This window comes from Somniosus microcephalus, chromosome 3 (genome assembly GCF_052327205.1).
Source record: "Somniosus microcephalus isolate GS21.2 chromosome 3, FLI_Smic_1.0, whole genome shotgun sequence".
NCBI classification, from domain to species: Eukaryota; Metazoa; Chordata; class Chondrichthyes; order Squaliformes; family Somniosidae; genus Somniosus; species Somniosus microcephalus.
In genome coordinates this window covers 374923691-374944864 of record NC_140989.1, presented here as the reverse complement: position 1 = coordinate 374944864, position 21174 = coordinate 374923691, and the positions used below count along the sequence as shown (strand labels likewise).

Genomic DNA, 21174 nt, shown 5'->3' with positions numbered 1-21174 from the left:
GTGGAGAGACCAGGATAGGAGCCGGATTTCAGAAGGAGGGGGTCGGGGGAAGCGATTACACAAAAACCCAGCGACTAGGATCACACAGCATCGCTCACTGAACCCAGGCTGTAGGTCGCTCGAAACCCCCCCTCACATTCCCTCAGGTCACGATGTACCGACAGAGAGGCCTGGTCCCCACTCAGCAACCCCTCGCAGAGAGGGAGAGAGAGAGGGAGGGAGGGAGGGAGAGGGAGATAGAGAGAGGGAGGGAGAGAGAGAGGGGGAGGGTGAGAGAGAGAGAGGGAGAGAGGAAGAGAGAGAGAGAGGGAGGGAGTGAGTGGGAAGAGATTGAGGAAGCAGGAGGGAGGGAGAGAGTGAAGAGGGCGGGCGAGTGAAGAGGGAGTGAGGTAGGAGAAAGGAGTGTGAGGAACAGAGGGAAAGAGTGAATAGAATAAGAGTGATGGAGTGTAACTTGTGCGTAAAGTGTATGAGTGAGGGAGTGCCGCACTGTCGGAGGGGCGGTACTGAGCGAGTGCTGCACTGTCGGAGGGGCAGTACTGAGGGAGTGCTGCACTGTCGGAGGGGCAGTACTGAGGGAGGCTGCACTGTCAGAGGGGCAGTACTGAGGGAGTGCTGCACTGTCGGAGGGGCAGTACTGAGGGAGCGCTGCACTGTCGGAGGGGCAGTACTGAGGGAGTGCTGCACTGTTGGAGGGGCAGTACTGAGGGAGTGCTGCACTGTCGGAGGGGCAGTACTGAGGGAGTGCTGCACTGTCGGAGGGTCAGTACTGAGGGAGTGCTGCACTGTCGGAGGGACAGTACTGAGGGAGTGCTGCACTGTCGGAGGTGCCGTCTTTCGGATGAGACGTTAAACCAAGGTCTGCTCTCGCAGGTGGATGTAAAAGATCCCAGGACACTATTTGGAAGAAGAGCAGGGGAGTTCTCCCCGGAGTCCTGGACAATATTTATTCCTCCACCAACATCAGTAAAACAGATTGTCTGCTGATTCTCACATTGCTGTTTGCTGTAAAGTTCTTCATTGTCTGTGAAGCGCTTTGGGACGTCCTGAGGGGGTGAAAGGCTCTGTAGAAATCCAAGTCCTTTCTTTCTTTCTTTGTCCCAAAGCTGGACATGGGCCGAGCGGCTGGCGATTGCAGAATGAATATTAGCAGCTGCCTCGGGCCCGCGGGGAGTCAGAGAGTCCAGTCCCCACTGACTGCCCATTCCTCCGGGCTCTCAGATCCAGTCGGGCTGGGTGGGTGGGTGGCTGGGCTCCGGCCTCGGCTCCAGTTTGCCTTTCCCGGGGGGTCGGGGGAGGGGAGCGTGTTCTAACCGCGACGCAGTAAAGGCTGGATTCTCCTGCGCTCTTCGCACCTTCCCATGAGCGGCAATGGCGCTGGAAGCGGCTCAGAGCGGCGGGCGGCCGTTAGCGGTGGTTAGCAGCGCAGTCAGCGACAGCAGCAGCCGGTGTAAGGTGGGCTTCCGCGGGGATTGGGAGATGCACCCTCCCGCTTCCTCCCCGCACTGGCCTTTCTCACACAGGAGCCCGGTGTAGGGAGCGAGGCACCGACACCTCCCATTGTCCTCACACACTCCTCCGTTCTGACACCGTGTCAGCAAGTTATCGCACACGCCCGCTGCAAGAGGCCAGAGAAAAGAAAGATCAGCTCATTGACAATCTCCCCACCTTACAGATTGGTTCAACTCTTGCCGCTCCCAGGCTCTCACTGTCACAACAACATTTTATTAGAGAAACATCTCGAAACCCAGAATATAATAAAGAATAGTCAGCCCGGATTGTAAAAGGGAACACGAAGAGGTGAGGAAAGAAGTGAAGAAACAATTAGGAAAGAGGAACTCCACATTTTCATGGAATATCAAAAGCAACAGTATTCTTCAGACACATAAATAACAAAATGAAAATCAGGATCGGGATCGGGCCACTGAGGGATACATACGATAAACTGACAGGTAATGACAGCGAAATGGCAGCAATATTGAATAATGACTTTGCCTCGGTGTTTCCCAGGGAGATTAACAAGGTGGACATGACACTAGAGGAATAGAGCAAAAAAGATAGAAAGACATTGAAGATGGAAAGGGGGAGATAATTGATAAACTGATCAAACTCAGAGAGGATAAAACCCCTGGTCCGGGTGGATTGTATCCGTGCATATTAAAAGAGGTTAGGGAAGAGATAGCAGGGGCACTGTTACATATATATAAAGATTCATTAGAAAAGGGAACAGTGCCAGAGGACTGGCGGACAGCTGATGTGATTCCTAGTTTTAAAGTGGGAGATAGCACAAGTCCAGGGAACTATAGACCAATTAGCTTATCGTCAGTAGTGGGAAAGATTCTTACTCAAAGATGTAATAGAAAACCATCTAGAATCTGAAAATATAATGAAGATTAGTCAGCAAGGATTCCAAAAGGGAAGGTCATGCTTGACCAGGCCTATTGAATTATTTGAAGAAGTAACAGAAAGGGTAGACAAGGGTAATGTAATAGATGTAATATATTTGGATTTTCAAAAGGCCTTGGATAAAGTATCGTGTAGTAGAGTCTTGACTAAGGTCAGAGCATGCGGAGTCAGGGGAGAAGTAGCCGAATGGATAGCAAGCTGGCTACAAAACAAAAAACAGAGAATTAAAGGTAATTACTCAGACTGGCAAAAGCTGGGAAGTGGTGTTCCAGAAGGATCGGTGCTGGGACCACCGTTGTTCAATATTTACAGAAACGATTCAGACTCGGGAATCGGAAGTATATTTTTAGAATTTGTGGATGACACCAGATTGTGGGGGTGCAGTTAATACAGAGAATGACTGCGACAAAATACAGGAAAACATGAATAAACTCGTAGAATGGGCGAGTATATGGCCAATGAATTTCAATATCGATAAGAGTGCTGTAGATTCTATTTAACAACAACTTGCATTTATATAGCGCCTTTAACATAGTAAAACGTCCCAAGGTGCTTCACAGGAGCGTAAATAAGAGAAAAGTTGGTGCAGAGCCACATAAGGAGCCAATGTAGCTCAGCGAGCACAGGGGGGATGTGTGAATGGGAATAAATTAATGATTAAATACCTAAGGTGAGACTGAGGATTAAAGTCTGTGTCCAATTATTGTGGCCAATTCTGGGCACCACACTTTAGGAAGGGTGTCAAGACCTTGGAGAGGGTGCAGAGGAGATTTACTAGAATGGTTCCAGGGATGAGGGACTTCAGTTATGTGGAGAGACTGGCGAAGCTGGGATTGTTCTCCTTAGAGCAGAGAAGGTTAAGGGGAGATTTGATCGAGGTGTTCAAAGTGATGATGAGTTTTGATCGAGTAAATAAGGAGCAACTGTTTCCAGTGGCAGGAGGGTCGGTAACCAGAGGACACAGAGTGAAGGGAATTGGCAAAAGAACCAGAGGGGAGATGAGGAGAATGTTTTTACAGCGAGTTGTTGCGATCTGGAATGCGCTGCCTGAAAGGGCGGTGGAAGCAGATTCAATAGTAACTTTCAAAAGGGAATTGGAGAAATGCTTGGAGGGAAAGATTAGCAGGGCTGTGGGGAAAGAGCAGGGAGTGGGACTAATTGGAGAGCTCTTTCAAAGAGCCGGCACATGCACGATGGGCCGAATGGCCTCCTCCTGTGCTGTGTGATTCTATGAAACGCCCCTCACTGAACTCCAGACCTCCCTTTGCGAGGAGCTGTGCCACTAATTGTGTGGCGGGTGATAGGAGGGTCCAGGAGGGTTCACTCACTAAAAGCCTCTGTGATTCCCCCCACGGTATCTCTGCTATCGGATACTCTGCTGACCCTGACACACAGAAGCTGGGGCGGAGTGAGGGGAGGGGCTGGTGCTGGAACGGTTACTTACCTCGACAGCCCCTGTGCCAGTAATATCCGGGCAGGCACTTGTCACACTTGGGCCCTGTTGCCCCCTCCTTACAATCACAATATCCCGTGTCATTACAGCGATGGTGGAGCGAGCCATCAGGGTGACACTTACAGTCTGCAGAAACAAGACAACACACACACTGCACACGGCTGTTCCCAATAAAACACATCGACACAACCTCAGCCACAGGAATGAGTGCGAGCCGGGACAAGGGAGGGTCAGACTCTGGGGGTGAAACAAGTCTCCAACACTTTACAAACAGCTTCAATCCCCCACACACTGACTGCACACGGCCCGTGTTCCACTCCCTGGGGCCACGGCACAGAATTAACACAGGTTAACAAGGCCCAAAAAAGCAAACCAAGCACTGGGTTCATCACTAGAGGGTAGAATTCACAAGCACAGAAGTGATGTTAAACTTGTATCGAACCTTGGTTAGACCGCACTTGGAGCACTCTGCACAGTTCTGGTCTCCATATTATAAAAAGGATATAGAGGCACTGGAGAAGGTGCAAAATAAGATTCACACGGATGATCCCAGAACTGCGAGGTTATAACTATCAGGAAAGACTGAACAGGCTGGGGCTCTTTTCTCCAGAAAAGAGAAGATTGAGGGGGGACCTGATCGAGGTCTTTAAGATTATGAAGGTGTTTGATTGGGTAGACGTAGAGAAGATGTTTCCATTTGTGGGGAGTCGAAAACTAGGGGCGATAAATATAAGATAGTCACTAATAAATCCCATCGGTAATTCAGGAGAACCTTCTTTACCCAGAGAGTGGTGAGAATGTGGAACTCGCTCCCACAGGGAGTGGTTGAGGAGAATAGCACAGATGTATTGAAGGGGAAGCTGGATAAACACATGAGGGAGAAGGGAATAGAAGGATATGGTGATAGGGTGAGATGAGGAAGGACGGGAGGAGGCTCGAGTGGAGCAGAAACACCGGCACGGACCAGTTGGGCTAAAAGCTCGTGGACAGGTACAAAAACTAATGAGAAAGGCTGATGGAATGTTGGCCTTTCTCTCGGGGGCTGGAACACAAAGGGGAGGAAGTTATGTTCCAGCTGCACAGAGCTCTGGATAGACTGCATCTGGACACTGCGTTCAGCTGTAGACTGCAGGAAGATATCAATAAATTGGTCAGGTGGGCAGAACAGTGGCAAATGGAATTCAATCCGGAGAAGTGTGAGGTAATGCATTTGGGGAAGGCTAAGAAGGAAAGGGAATACATGTTAAATGGTAGGACACTGAGTAGTGTAGAGGAACAAAGGGACCTTGGAGTGCATGTCCACAGATCACTGAGGGTAGCAGGCCAGGTAGATAAGGTGGTTAAGAAGGCATACGGAATGCTCGCTTTTATTAGCCGTGGCATAGAATACAAGAGCAGGGGGGTTATGCTTCAACTGTATAAAACACTGGTTAGGCCTCAGCTAGAGTACTGCATGCAGTTCTGGTCACCACATTACAGGAAAGATGTGATTGTACTAGAGAGGGTACAGAGGAGATTTACAAGGATGTTGCTGGGAGTAGAGAATCTTAGCTATGAAGATTCCCTAGAAATAGTAGATGCATTGCTGATCATCTTCCAACATTCGATGGAATCTGGAACAGTACCCATGGGTTGGAGGGTAGCTAATTCAAAAAAGGTGGTAGAGAGAAAACGGGGAATTACAGACCAGTAAGTCTTACATCGGTAGTGGGGAAAATGCTAGAGTCCATTATAAAAGGTGTAATAGCAGAGCACTTAGAAAACAGTGACAGGATCGGACAAAGTCAGCATGGATTTACAAAAGGTAAATCATGCTTGAATAATCTACTAGAATTTTTTGAGGATGTAACTTGTAAAATAGATAAGGGAGAACCAGTGGATGTGGTGTATTTGGACTTTCAGAAGGCTTTCGATAAGGTCCCGCATAAGAAATTAGCGTGTAAAGTTAAGGCACATGGGACTGGGGGCAAGGTATTGACATGGATAGAGAACTGGTTGACAGACAGAAAGCAAAGAGTTGGAATAAACGGGTCTTTTTCCGAGTGGCAGGCAGTGACTAATGAGGTACCACAGGGATTGGTCCTTGGACCCCAGCTATTCACAATATATATTAATGATCTAGGCAAGGGAACAAGATGTAATATCTCCAAGTTTGCAGACAACACAAAGCTGGGTGGGCGTGTGTGCTGTGAGGAGGATGCCGAGAAACTCCAGGATGATTTGGATAGGTTGGGTGATTGGGCAGAAGCATGGCAGATGCAATATAACGTGGATAAATGTGAGGTTATCCACTTTGGTGGCAAAAACAGGAAGGCAGATTATTATCTGAATGGCAATAGATTGGGAGAAGGGGAAGTGCAACAAGACCTGGGTGTCCTTGTGCACCAGTCGCTGAAGGTAAGCATGCAGGTGCAGCAGGTGGTTAAGAAGGCAAATGGTATGTTGGCCTTTGTAGCGAGAGGGTTTGAGTACAGGAACAAGGATGTCTTGCTGCAGTTGTACGGGGCCTTGGTGAGACCACCTCTTGAGTATTGTGTGTAGTTTTGGTCGCCTTATCTGAGGAAGGATGCTCTTGCCATGGAAGGAGTTTAGCGAAGATTCACCAGGCTGATACCTGGGATGGTAGAAATGACGTATGAGGAGAGATTGGATTGATTGGGCTTATACTCACTGGAGTTTAGAAGAATGAGAGGGGATCTCATTGAAACTTATAAAATTCTGACAGGACTAGACAGACTAGATGCAGGAAGGATGTTCCCGATGGTCGGGGAGTCCAGAACCAGGGGTCACAGTCTAAGGATAAGGGGTAAGCCATTTAGGACAGAAATGAGGAGGAATTTCTTCACCCAGAGAGTGGTGAACCTGTGGAATTCTCTGCCACAGAGGGCGGTGGAGGCCAGTTCATTAAATATATTCAAGAAGGAGTTGGATATATTTCTTAAGGCTAAAGGAATCAAGGGATATGGGGAGAAGGCAGGGACAGGGTACTGAATTTGGATGATCAGCCATGATCGCATTAAATGGCGGAGCAGGCTCGAGGGGCCGAATGGCCTACTCCTGCTCCTATCTTCTATGTTTTTATGTTTCTATGAGGAAAGACTGGATAGGCTGGGTCTGTTTTCCTTGGAACAGAGGAGGCTGAGGGGAGACCTTATTGAGGTGTATAAAATTATGAGGGGCATAGATAAAGTGGATAGAAAGGACATATTTCCCTTAGCAGAGGGGTCAAAAACCAGGGGGCACAGATTTAAAGTAATTGGTGGAAGGTTTAGAGGGGATTTGAGGGGAAATTTCTTCACCCAGAGGGTTGTGGGGGTCTGGAACTCACTGCCTGAAAGGGTGGTAGAGGCAGGAACCCGAACCACATTTAAAAAGTACTTGGATGTGCACTTGGGATGTTCTAACCTGCAGGGCTACGGACCAAGAGCTGGGAAGTGGGATTAGGCTGGATAGCTCTCTGTTGGCCGGCGTGGACACGATGGGCCGAATGGCCTCCTTCCGTGCTGTAACTTTCTATGATTCTATGAGTTCAGGGCCCGACCCTCAGGAAGGATAGACTGGCCTTGGAGGGGGAGCGGTCCAGATTCACCAGACTGACACCGGGGCTAAAAGGGTTAAATTCTGAGGCCAGGCTGCACAGACTGGGCTTGTATTCCCCTGAGTTAAAGGGTGATCTAATCGAGGTGTTTAAGATGATTAAAGGAGTTGATCGGGTTGATAGAAAGAAACTATTTCCTCTGGTGGGGGGAGTCCAGAACAAGGGGGCAGAACCTTAAAATTAGATCAGCCATGATCAAACTGGATGGTGGAACCAGCTCGCAGGGCTGAATGGCCTCCTCCTGTTTCTATGTTCCTATGAATGGCCTGTTTCTGTGCTGTACATTCTGTGTAATTCTGTGTGTGGAGAATGGGAGGAGATGAGGAAATGGAGAGAGGATTGTTGTTGGACACTGGGGGGAGGGGCAACATTGAGCAGAGGCGAGCGACGCTGCTACGAGTCGGGATGGTCGTTTCCTGAGATTACAAACAAAATACAAATTCCTGAAAAACAATGGAGACAGGGAGGGAACGATTATATCAGCAAAACACAGGGCTTTCGATTCACCGCAACAAAGCAAGGGCCAGGCCTCATCACTAGGGAAAGCCTGGACCAGGCCTCATCGCTAGGGAAAGGTTGGACCAGGCCTCATCGCTCGGGAAAGGCTGGACCAGGCCTCATCGCTAGGGAAAGGCTGGACCAGGCCTCATCAATAGGGAAAGGGTGGACCAGGCCTCATTGATGTGCCTCAATAAATCCGAGACTCGATGTTAGCGAAACAAAACAAGGCTTTTATTGACTTAGAAGGTAACACACAGGAGAGAGGTATCTTCCATCCAGAGCTCTGCCGTACTGGATGTGCTGCAGGCTGGGCCAGCTTACATAGGGGCCAGGTATGGGCGGAGCCCTACACATAGTACAATACAATGGGCCAGGTATGGGCGGAGCCCTACACATAGTACAATACAATGGTGAGGAAACGGAACAGAGGTAAGGGAAATGAAACTGAAACCAACCACAGTCACAGGCAGTGATGAATGGAATATTTCATCACACTCATCTCTAGGGAAAGGCTGGACCAGGCCTCATCGCTAGGGAAAGGCTGGACCAGGCCTCATCGCTAGGGAAAGGCTGGACCAGGCCTCATCGCTGGGGAAAGGCTGGACCAGGCCTCATCGCTAGGGAAAGCCTGCACCAGGCCTCATCGCTAGGGAAAGGCTGGACCAGGCCTCATCGCTAGGGAAAGCCTGGACCAGGCCTCATCGCTAGGGAAAGGATGGACCAGGCCCCATCGCTAGGGAAAGCCTGGACCAGGCCTCATCGCTAGGGAAAGGCTGGACCAGGCCTCATCGCTAGGGAAAGGTTGGACCAGGCCTCATTGCTAGGGAAAGGCTGGGTTGGGTCCTAGTCACTGGGGAAAGGTTGGACCAGGCCTCATCGCTAGGGAAAGGCTGGGTTGGGGCCTAGTCACTGGGGAAAGGGGAGCTGATTTCTGGCACCCTTTCGCTCAGCCCTATCGAAGGTATTTTCTTTGTTTCTTTATCTTGTTTCGGGCTGAAAGCAGAAGGGTGAAGGAAGGAGGCGAGAGCGGAGATTGTAACAGGAACTGACCGAGGCAAACGTTGTGGTGGTCCAGCTGTGCTGAAGGGTTTCGGTGGAAGCCCAGCCGGCATAACAGGCAGTGTCGCCCTCTAGTGTTGTGCTTACAGCTCACGCAAATGGCGGTGGAGAGCAGCTCGAGGTAACTGCACCGGTTCGAGTGGCCAAAGCATTCGCAGTCTTGCAAGGAAAAGAAAGAGAGTGTAGACGGCACGTAGACAGGACGTAGACAGGTCGCAGACTGCGAGAGGGTCACATGCTGCAGGAATGAGAGGTGGGGAGGAAATGGCTGGAATGGGAGGGAGGGAACACTGAGGCTTTTAGCAGTGAGGGGAGAACATCAGACTCCCGGCTAGTTACGGTTTGCAGTGAATCAGACAGATGGCAATGGATGGTCCCAATCCCGGGTTTATAGAGTCCTGTGCCGGGTTTTATACAGTACTGCCAAGTTAGGGGCCTTTCAGCCGTGGCTCAGTGGGCAGCACTCTCGCCTCGGAGTCAGAAGGTCGTGGGTTCAAGTCCCACTCCAGAGACCCGAGCCCATAATCCAGACCGACATTAATGCAGTACTGAGGGAGCGCTGCACTGTCGGAGGGGCAGTACTGAGGGAGCGCTGCACTGTCAGAGGGGCAGTACTGAGGGATCGCTGCACTGTCGGAGGGGCAGTACTGAGGGAGTGCTGCACTGTCAGAGGGCCAGTACTGAGGGAGTGCTGCACTGTCGGAGGGGCAGTACTGAGGGAGAGCTGCACTGTCAGAGGGGCAGTACTGAGGGAGTGCTGCACTGTCAGAGAGGCAGTACTGAGGGAGCGCTGCACTGTCAGAGGGGCAGTACTGAGGGAGTGCTGCACTGTCAGAGAGGCAGTACTGAGGGAGCGCTGCACTGTCAGAGGGGCAGTACTGAGGGAGTGCCGCACTGTCAGAGGGGAAGTACTGAGGGAGTGCTGCACTGTCAGAGGGTCAGTACTGAGGGAGTGCTGCACTGTCAGAGGGTCAGTACTGAGGGAGTGCTGCACTGTCAGAGGGTCAGTACTGAGCGAGTGCTGCACTGTTGGAGGGGCAGTACTGAGGGAGCGCTGCACTGTCAGAGGGGCAGTACTGAGGGAGTGCTGCACTGTCAGAGGGGCAGTACTGAGGGAGTGCCGCACTGTCGGAGGGGAAGTACTGAGGGAGTGCTGCACTGTCGGAGGGGCAGTACTGAGGGAATGCTACACTGTCAGAGGGGCAGTACTGAGGGAGCGCTGCACTGTCGGAGGGGCAGTACTGAGGGATTGCTGCACTGTCGGAGGGGCAGTACTGAGGGATTGCAGCACTGTCAGAGGGGCAGTACTGAGGGAGTGCTGCACTGTCAGAGGGGCAGTACTGAGGGAGCGCTGCACTGTCAGAGTGGCAGTACTGAGGGAGTGCTGCACTGTCAGAGAGGCAGTACTGAGGGAGCGCTGCACTGTCAGAGGGGCAGTACTGAGGGAGTGCTGCACTGTCAGAGAGGCAGTACTGAGGGAGCGCTGCACTGTCGGAGGGGCAGTACTGAGGGAGTGCTGCACTGTCGGAGGGGCAATACTGAGGGAGCGATGCACTGTCAGAGCGGCAGTACTGAGGGAGTGCTGCACTGTCAGAGAGGCAGTACTGAGGGAGCGCTGCACTGTCGGAGGGGCAGTACTGAGGGAGTGCTGCACTGTCGGAGTGGCAGTACTGAGGAAAGGCTGCACTGTCGGAGGGGCTGTACGGAGGGAGCGCTGCACTGTCGGAGGGTCAGTACAGAGGGAGCACTGCATTGTCAGAGGGGCAGTACTGAGGGAGTGCTGCGCTGTCGGAGGAGCAGTACGGAGGTAGCGCTGCACTGGCGGAGGGGCAGTACTGAGGGAGAGCTGCTCTGTTGGAGGGGCAGTACTGAAGGAGTGCTGCACTGTAGGAGCGGCAGTACTGAGGGAGTGCTGCACTCTCGGAGGGGCAGTTCTGAGGGAGTGCTGCACTGTCGGAGGGGCAGTACTGAGTGTGGTAAACCACTGTTTGTTATTGTTGTTGTTGTTGCACACTGTTGTGCCTATGCATGCCTCAGCTGACTCCGCCCCTGGCTCCACCCACATGCCCGGGTATAAAGGTGACTGCTCTGCAGCCCACTGCCCTTTTGGATACCAGGCAACCACGAGAGGCATGCTCTGTTCTTTGCCAATAAAAGCCTAATAATCAACTCTCTGTCTTTCATGAGGAATTGATAGCGCATCAATTTTATTAGCAAAGCAAAATGTCGGGTCCAAATGTTGAACAGCAGGAGCTGCATTAACCGACGGTGCCAAACGCTGAGCAGCAGGCGCTGCTGCGAGCCCTCAGACCAACATGCCTGGGCCTAGACCCCCAAGAAGCGGGTTCGGCTACCAAATTCGCACAATGGCTGCGTTGCTTCGAGGCCTACCTGGAAGCCTCAACTGTGACCCTAGACGAAAACAAGCTGAAAATCCTGGCCTCAAAGGTGAGCCACCAAGTTTATACAATAATCCAGGACGCGACGACCTACGCGGCGGCTATCGATCTGCTTAAAGGGCAATACGCACGCCCGGTAAATACGGTCTATGCCAGGCACCTCTTAAGATCCCGCAGACAGCAGCCCGGGGAATCGGTGGAGGCCTTCCTACGGGCAGTACGGATACTCGGCCGAGGCTGCGATTGCAAAGAAGTATCAGCCGCAGCACACACGGAGGGACTGATCCGAGATGCTTTCGTTGCGGGTCTAAGGTCCGACTACTCCCGGCAGAGACTGTTGGAAAAGGGAGAAATAGACCTGAGAAAGGCAGTGTCCCTCGCGCTCTCGCTCGACGCGGCCCACAGGAATATGGACGCTTTCTCCCCTAACCGCTCCGCACCGTGGACGCCGCAACCTTGGGTCATGGGACCGCCACCTCCAACTGCTGCAGCGATGTCCAAGGCACAGAAATGTTATTTTTGTGGCCAGGCAAAACACCCCAGAGCACGCTGCCCGGCGAAAAACGCTACCTGCTCCGGCTGCGGGAAGAAAGGACACTATGTCAGCGCCTGCAAAGGTAAAACCGCTAACGCCAGCAGCGCCGCGTGCGAACCGTGGGGGCAGCCATCTTGTCCGCCATCTTGGGCTCCCCCAGCCGCGTGGGGATCGGGATCATGGGCGCCGCCATTTTGTCCGCCATCTTGGACGCCTCCAACTTCAATCACGGGGGACCCGGACTCAACCACCGCCTCATCTGACGACCACATCGACTCGCTTGACCATACGCTGGCCTCCGTGACGCTGGACCAATCTCTCCCTCATCAACTGTCCAGGTCCATGATGGACATTACGGTAAACGGCCGCGCCACTACCTGCCTTTTTGACAGCGGGAGCACGGAGAGCTTTATCCACCCCGACACGGTGCGCAGTTACTCTCTCCCGGTCCTGCCGACGCGCCATCGGATCTCTATGGCTTCCAAAGCCCAGTCAGCGGACGTCGGTGGCTACTGTGTGGTGACCCTTTCAGTACGGGGCACAGAATACAAAAATTTTAAACTTCTGGTCCTGCCCCATCTCTGCGCTGCCGTTCTACTGGGGTTGGATTTTCAGTGCCACCTTAAAAGTGTCACATTAGCGTACGACGGACCCCTCCCCCCACTCACAGTCTGCAGCCAGCAGCTTTTAAATCGCCCGCCGCGCACCATTTGCAGCCTCTCCACCCTTAAAGTCTCCCCCCCCTCCTTGTTCGCTAACCTCACCCGCGACTGTAAGCCCATCGCTACTAAAAGCAGGCGTTACAGTGCCGGGGATAGGAGTTTCATTAAATCCGAGGTAGCGAGACTCCTGAAGGAAGGGATTATTGAAAGTAGCACCAGCCCATGGCGAGCACAAGTGGTGGTAGTGAAGACTGGCGGAAAACAGCGCCTAGTTATCGACTACAGCCAGACGATCAATCGCTACACCCAGCTAGATGCATACCCACTCCTCCGCATATCTGACATGGTCAATCAGATAGCACAATACCGGGTGTTCTCGACGATTGATCTGAAGTCGGCATACCACCAGCTCCCCATCAGGGCTGAGGACCGCCAGTACACAGCTTTTGAAGCTGACGGTCATCTCTACCACTTCCTCAGAGTTCCCTTCGGCGTCACCAATGGGGTTTCAGTCTTCCAACGGGAGATGGACCGGATGGTTGACCAGAACGCGCTCCAGGCCACTTTCCCCTATCTAGACAACGTCACCATCTGCGGCCACGACCAGCAGGACCATGATGTTAACCTAGAGAAATTCCTCCGTACGGCCCAGCGGCTGAATCTAACATACAACAAGGACAAATGTATGTTTCGTACCACGCGCCTTGCCATTCTTGGCTGCGTAGTGGAGAACGGAGTCATCGGCCCCGACCCCGACAGAATGCGACCCCTTATGGAGCTCCCCCTCCCCCACTGCCAAAAAGCACTGAAGAGATGCCTAGGGTTTTTCTCGTACTATGCTCAGTGGGTGCCCAACTATGCGGACAAAGCCAGACCCCTCATCAAGTCCACCTCCTTCCCCTTGACAGCAGAGGCATGTGCAGCCTTCACTCTCATAAAAAGAGATATTGCGAAGGCCACAATGCACGCAGTGGATGAGTCCATCCCTTTCCAAGTGGAGAGCGACGCATCCGACTTTGCCCTAGCTGCAACCCTTAACCAGGCGGGGAGACCCGTGGCCTTTTTCTCAAGGACCCTCCAGGGCCCCGAGATTCGACACTCCTCTGTCGAAAAGGAGGCCCAGGCCATTGTGGAAGCTGTGCGACATTGGAGGCATTACCTGGCCGGAAAACGATTTACCCTGCTCACTGACCAGCGTTCAGTAGCTTTTATGTTTAATAATAAGCAGAGGGGCAATATCAAGAATGACAAGATCTTGAGGTGGAGAATCGAACTCTCCACCTACAATTACGATATCTTGTACCGGCCCGGGAAACTCAATGAGCCCCCAGATGCCCTATCACGTGGTACATGCGCCAACGCGCAGGTTGATAGACTGAAGACCCTCCACAATGACCTCTGCCACCCGGGCATCACCAGGTTTTTCCATTTCATCAAATCCCGTAACCTGCCCTACTCCATCGAGGAGGTTAGGACATTGACCAGGAACTGCCAAATCTGTGCCGAGTGCAAACCGCATTTTTATAGGCCAGACAGAGCGAGCCTGATCAAAGCCACGCGCCCCTTCGAGCGCCTGAGCGTCGATTTTAAAGGGCCCCTCCCCTCCTCTGACCGCAATGTGTACTTCCTCAATATAATTGACGAGTACTCCCGTTTCCCGTTTGCCATCCCTTGCTCAGACATGACCAGTACCACGGTCACTAAATGTCTGAATGACCTCTTCGCCTTGTTCGGTTTCCCTAGCTATATTCATAGCGACAGGGGCTCATCCTTTATGAGCGACGAACTTCGTCAGTACCTGCTCGCGAGAGGTATTGCTACAAGCAGGACCACCAGCTACAACCCCCGGGGGAATGGCCAGTTGCAAAGAGAGAATGCGACGGTCTGGAAGGCAGTCCTTTTAAACTTGAAATCTAAGGGCCTTCTGACCTCTCGCTGGCAGGAGGTCCTCCCTGCGGCGCTCCATTCCATTCGGTCACTGCTCTGTACAGCCACCAATGCCACCCCTCATGAGAGAATGTTCTCCTTCCCCAGGAAGTCCACATCGGGGATCTCGTTACCGACATGGCTGACTTCTCCAGGACCCGTCCTACTGCGGAAGCACGTGAGGTCCCATAAGACGGACCCCCTGGTCGAGAGAGTGAGCCTCCTCCACGCCAACCCTCAGTATGCTTACGTGGTGTACCCGGACGGGCGGGAGGACACAGTCTCCATACGAGACCTCGCACCTTCGGGTGCTCCCGAAACACTTCCTTCGCCACCCACCACTACCCACGCCTACCCCCAGTATGCTTACGTAGCGTACCCGGACGGGCAGGAGGGCACAGTCTCCACACGAGACCTCGCACCTTCGGGTGCCCCTGAGACACCACCATCGCCACCCACCACTACCCACACCCCGACCCCTGTAGACGGCATGCCGCAGCCCCAGGACCCGCCATTGACTACACAACCTCTCAACGAGACGCCAGGTTCGGCGTTGGATGCTGCACCATCACCGCCGCTGCTACGACAATCAGGACGGCATACAAGGCCACCTGATAGACTTAATTACACAAACTTTTAGTCCACTTCACCCCGCCGGACTCAATTTTAAACAAGGGGTGAATGTGGTAAACCACTGTTTGTTATTGTTGTTGTTGTTGTTGTTGTTGTTGCACACTGTTGTGCCTATGCATGCCTCAGCTGACTCCGCCCCTGGCTCCACCCACATGCCCGGGAATAAAGGTGACTGCTCTGCAGCCCCCTGCCCTTTTGGATACCAGGCAACCACGAGAGGCATGCTCTGTTCTTTGCTAATAAAAGCCTATTAATCAACTCTCTGTCTTTTATGAGGAATTGATAGCGCATCACTGAGCGAACACTATATGAGAGTTCCTACCCTGCTCTGGGTTCACGACGTCTAGTGATGAGATTCTTGACCATTGGAAGGTCTTATGGCTGGAGGAGGTTACAGAGACAGGGAGGAGTGAGACCATGGAGGGATTTGAACGTGAGGATGAGAATTATAAATTGGAGGTGTTGCTGGACCGGGAGCCAATGTCGACTCAATCAGTCGCTTCTCCGGGTCTACTCACTGCCTGTGTTGTAGCTCGAAGCGGATCGATCACTAATTAGCGGGAATCTGGTCCACGGAGCCGATGATTTAATGGGGTGAGGCCGGTGACAGGCTGTTATTATGGGATTTTGGTACATTCGAGTAGGTTGAGGGTTTGAAAGGCAAACTGTGTAATGCAGGATGTGACTGAGTCTCCCTGTTATTATTCAGCGTGACCCAATCCAGCAACAACACGCTCAGTAATTCAGCACAAAATGGAGATTCATCGCCAGACATTAGAACTAGTTTATCTTTAGTTAACTTTGTGTCGGTGAAGAAGGTTTGAGTGTCTGTTTCTTCCTGTAGGTTCTGGCTGTCCCTGGGCAGGAAAGGGGCAGGTTTGGGGTCAAAGTATAAGGTTTCATAGATGCCCAAAGTGCCCCAGTCACGGTCAGTGTGGGGAGTTACGGTCACTCCTGGTCATTGTGGGGAGTTATGGTCACTCCTGGTCAGTATGGGGAGTTACGGTCACTCCCGGTCGGTGTGGGGAGTTACGGTCACTCCCGGTAGGTGTGGGGAGTTATGGTCACTCCCGGTCAGTGTGGGGAGTTATGGTCACTCCCGGTCAGTGTGGGGAGTTATGGTCACTCCCGGTCAGTGTGGGGAGTTATGGTCACTCCCGGTCAGTGTGGGGAGTTACGGTCACTCCCGGTCAGTATGGGGAGTTATGGTCACTCCCGGTCAGTATGGGGAGTTATGGTCACTCCTGGTCAGTGTGGGGATTTATGGTCACTCCCGGTCAGTGTGAGGATTTATGGTCACTCCCGGTCAGTATGGGGAGTTATGGTCACTCCTGGTCAGTATGGGGAGTTATGGTCACTCCCGGTCAGTGTGGGGAGTTACGGTCACTCCCGGTCAGTGTGGGGAGTTACATTCACTCCCGGTCAGTGTGGGGAGTTACAGTCACTCCCGGTCAGTGTGGGGAGTTATGGTCACTCTGCTCCCGGTCAGTCTGGGGCTGGTTTGGGGGTTTAATGTGACGGATGGTTTGGAATGACATGGACAGCGTGCGAAGGGTAAAATAAACGGGAACGAGTTGATGCAAAATCCGGGAACAAAGGGGAACAGATTGAGGCCGAGACACTCACCCAGCTCCCATTCCTGTATCTGGGATAACGGGATTACAACAGGTCCCCATTGATCTCGGGCTCAGCAACCAAACGGCTTTCTACAAATATTCCCTCCACTTCCCACTGAATGTTCTCACTGAGACAGAGTTAAGAAGCACTTTCCTCTCAGCTAAGATGTGCATCGTAAATATTACAACTTCCCTGCTTCGTATCTGCTGCACCGCTCGAGGAGATTATACTTTACTCCATAGATACAGGAACAAGCAAACTCCTGATCCCAGCCCCCGCTCACACTCAGACCCTGCTCACACTCAGACCCTGCTCACACTCAGACCCCGCTCACACTCAGACCCTGCTCACACTCAGACCCTGCTCACACTCAGACCCTGCTCACACCCACACATGTTCACACTCAGCCCCTGCTCACACCTACACCTGCTCACACCTACACCTGCTCACACCTACAAATGTTCACACTCAGCCCCTGCTCACACTCAGACCCTGCTCACACCCACACATGTTCACACTCAGCCCCTGCTCACACCTACACCTGCTCACACCTACACCTGCTCACACCTACAACTGCTCACACCTACACATGTTCACACTCAGACCCTGCTCACACCTACACCTGCTCACACTCAGACCCTGCTCACACCTACACCTGCTCACACCCAGAACTTGCTCACACCTACACCTGCTCACACTCAGGCCCTGCTCACACCTACACCTGCTCACACCTACACCTGCTCACACCTATACCTGCCCACACTCAGCCCCTGCTCACACCTACACCTGCTCACACTCAGCCCCTGCTCACACCTACACCTGTTCACACTCAAACCCTGCTCACACCTACACCTGCTCACACTCAGCCCCTGTTCACACCTACACCTGTTCACATGCAGTCCCTGTTCACAACTACACCTGCTCACACTCAGCCCCTGTTCACACTCCACCCCTGTTCACACCTACACCTGTTCACACTCAGGCCCTGTTCACAACTGCACCTGCTCACACTCAGCCCCTCTTCACACTCAGCCCCTCTTCACACCTACACCTGTTCACACTCAGCCCCTCTTCACACCTACACCTGTTCAGTCAGCCCCTGTTCACACTCAGCCCCTGTTCACACCTACACCTGTTCACACTCAGCCCCTGTTCACACCTACACCTGTTCACACTCAGCCCCTGCTCACACCTACACCTGTTCCTCGGTCATAAGAACATAAGAAGTAGGAGCAGGAGTAGGCCATACAGCCCCTTGGGCCTGCTCCGCCATTCAATAGGATCATGGCTGATCCGAACCTAGACTCACGTCCACTTCCCTGCCCGCTCCCCGTAACACCGAATTCCCTTATCAGCTAGGAAACTGTCTATCTCCGTTTTAAATGTATTTAATGTCGCAGCTTCCACAGCTCTCTGAGGTAGCAAATTCCATAGATTTACTACCCTCTGAGTGAAGAAGTTTCTCCTCATCTCAGTTTTGAAACGGCAGCCCCTTATTCTAAGATTATGCCCCCTAGTTCTAGTCTCACCCATCAGTGGAAACATCCTCCCCGCATCCACCCGATCAAGCCCCCTCATAATCTTATATGTTTCGATAAGATCGCCTCTCATTCTTCTGAATTCCAATGAGTAGAGGCCCAACCTACTCAACCTTTCCTCATAAGTCAACCCCCTCATCTCCAGAATTAACCGAGTGAACCTTCTCTGAACTGCCTCGAGAGCAAGTATATCTTTTCTTAAATATGGAAACCAAAACTGTACGCAATATTCCAGGTGTGGCCTCACCAGTACCCTGTATAACTGAAGCAAGACTTCCCTGCTTTTATACTCCATCCCCCTTGCAATAAAAGCCAAGATTCCATTGGCCTTCCTGATCACCTGCTGTACCTGCATACTAACCTCTGTGTTTCATGCACCAGGACCCCCAGATCCCTTTGTACTGTAGCACTTTGCAGTTTCTCTCCATTTAGATAATAACTTGCTCTTCGATTTTTTCTGCCAAAGTGCATAACCTCACACTTTCCAACATTATATTCCATCTGCCAAATTTCTGCCCACTCACTTAGCCTGTCTATGTCCTTTTGCAGGTTTTTTATGTCCTCCTCACTCACTGCTTTCCCTCCCATCTTTGTATCGTCGGCAAACTTGGATATGTTGCACTTGGTCCCCTCCTCCAAATCGTTAATATAGATTGTAAAGAGTTGGGGTCCCAGCACTGACCCCTGCGGAACACCACTAGTTACTGATTGCCAACCCGAGAATGAACCATTTATCCCCACTCTCTGTTTTCTGTTAGAGAGCCAATCTTCCACCCATGCCAGTATATTACCCCAGTCCCGTGACTTTTTATCTTGTGCAGTAATCTTTTATGTGGCACCTTGTCAAATGCCTTTTGGCAGTCCAAATACACCACATCCACTGGTTCCCCTTTATCCACCCTGTTTATTACATCTTCAAAGAATTCGAGCAAATTTGTCAAACATGACTTCCCCTTCATAAAACCATGCTGACTCTGTCCGATTAAATTATGCTTATCCAAATGTCCTGTTACTGCTTCCTTAATAATGGACTCCAACATTTTACCAACCACAGATGTTAGGCTAACTGGTCTATAGTTTCCAGCCTTTTGTCTACCTCCCTTTTTAAATAAGGGCATTACATTAGCAGTTTTCCAATCTGCTGGGACCGTTCCTGAATCCAGGGAGTTTTGGAAAATTACCACCAATGCATCCGCAATCCCTACCGCTACTTCTCTCAAGACTCTAGGATGTAAACCATCAGGTCCAGGGGATTTATCCGCCTTAAGTCCCATTATCTTACCGAGTACCATCTCCTTAGTGATTTTAATCGTGTTTAGCTCCTCCCCCCCATAGCCCCCTGTTTGTCCAGTGTTGGGATATTTTTAGTGTCCTCTACTGTAAAGACTGATACAAAATATTTGTTCAGCGTTTTTGCCATCTCCATGTTACCCACCACTAGTTTCCCGGTCCCATCCTCGAAGTGACCAACATTCACTTTAGCCACTCTTTTTCATTTTGTATAACTGTAGAAACTCTTGCTATCTGTTTTTATATTTTTTGCTAGTTTACTTTCATAATCTATCTTCCCTTTCTTAATTAATCTTTTAGTTATTCTTTGCTGGCTTTTAAATGCTTCCCAATCTTCTATCCTCCCACTAGATTTGGCTACTTTATATGCCCTTGTTTTCAGTCGGATACTATCCTTTATTACTTTACTTAGCCACGGATGGCTGTCTTTTCTCTTACGCCCCTTTTTCCTCAGTGGAATATATTTTTCTTGAAAGTTGTGAAATATCTCCTTGAATGTACACCACTGTTCATGTACCATCTTACACCTTAATCTATTTTTCCAGTCCACTTTAGTCAACTCTGCTCTCATACCTTCATAGTCTCCTTTATTTAAGCATAGTACGCTGGTTTGAGATCCAAATCTCTCACCTTCCAACTGAATTTGGAATTGAACCATGTTATGGTCACTCATTCCAAGGGGATCCTTTACTAGGACATTTTTTATTAATCCTGTCTCATTACACAGGACCAGATCCAAGATTGCCTGCCCCCTGGTTGGTTCAGTAACATACTGCTCAAGGAACCCGTCCCTAATGCACACTATGAACTCTTCCTCAAGGCTGCCCTGCCCAATTTGATTTGTCCAGTCAATATGAAAGTTAAAATCCCCCATGATTATAGCTGTTCCCTTATTACAAGCCCCAACTATTTCCTGATTTATACTCCGACCAATAGAGTTGCAACTGTTAGGAGGCCTATAGACAACGCCCACTAGTGACTTTTTCCCCTTATTATTCCTTATCTCCACCCAAACTGTTTCACTATCCTGATCCTTTGACCCAATATCATTTCTCACTATTGCAGTGATTCCATCCTTTATTAACATAGCTACCCCACCTCCCTTTCCTTCCTGTCTGTCCTTCCTAATTGTCAAATACCCCTGGATGTTTAGTTCCCAGTCATGGTCACCTTGTAGCCATGTTTCTGTAATGGCCACCAGATCATACCCATGTGTAGTTATTTGTACCGTCAACTCGTCTATTTTGTTACGAATGCTGCGTGCATTCAGATAAAGAACTTTTAAATATGTTTTGTGACAATTTATTCCTGCTTTTACCCCGTTTACTACTTTAACTTTACCTTTATACATTCTGTCCCTTCCTGACACGCTCTGGTTTTTAATTCCCCCACTGCTACCTTGCTCTATTGCCTTCTCCGCTGACAATTTTATTTTTCGCTCTCTTGAAACCTCCCCCCCACTAATTAGTTTAAAGCCCTCTCTACAGCCCTAGTCATTCGATTCACCAGGATTCTAGTCCCAGCACTGGCCAAGTGAAGTCCGTCCCAATGGAACAG

The 21174-nt window shown here is 51.1% G+C and overlaps 1 protein-coding gene across 1 annotated transcript in view; it reads right to left on the bottom strand.

Moving 5' to 3' along the window:
• Positions 1 to 907: 907 nt before the first annotated feature.
• Positions 908 to 21174, bottom strand: part of LOC147122451 (netrin-G1-like) — an 86947-nt gene continuing 66680 nt past the window's right edge. Inside the window, exons 6-8 of the mRNA XM_085983606.1 lie at positions 9009 to 9176; positions 3851 to 3985; positions 908 to 1618 (exon numbers count right to left, since the gene is read on the bottom strand). Of these exons, the coding sequence (XP_085839732.1) occupies positions 1389 to 1618; positions 3851 to 3985; positions 9009 to 9176 (533 nt within the window). The 3' untranslated portion in view covers positions 908 to 1388. The remainder of the gene's footprint in view (positions 1619 to 3850; positions 3986 to 9008; positions 9177 to 21174) is intronic.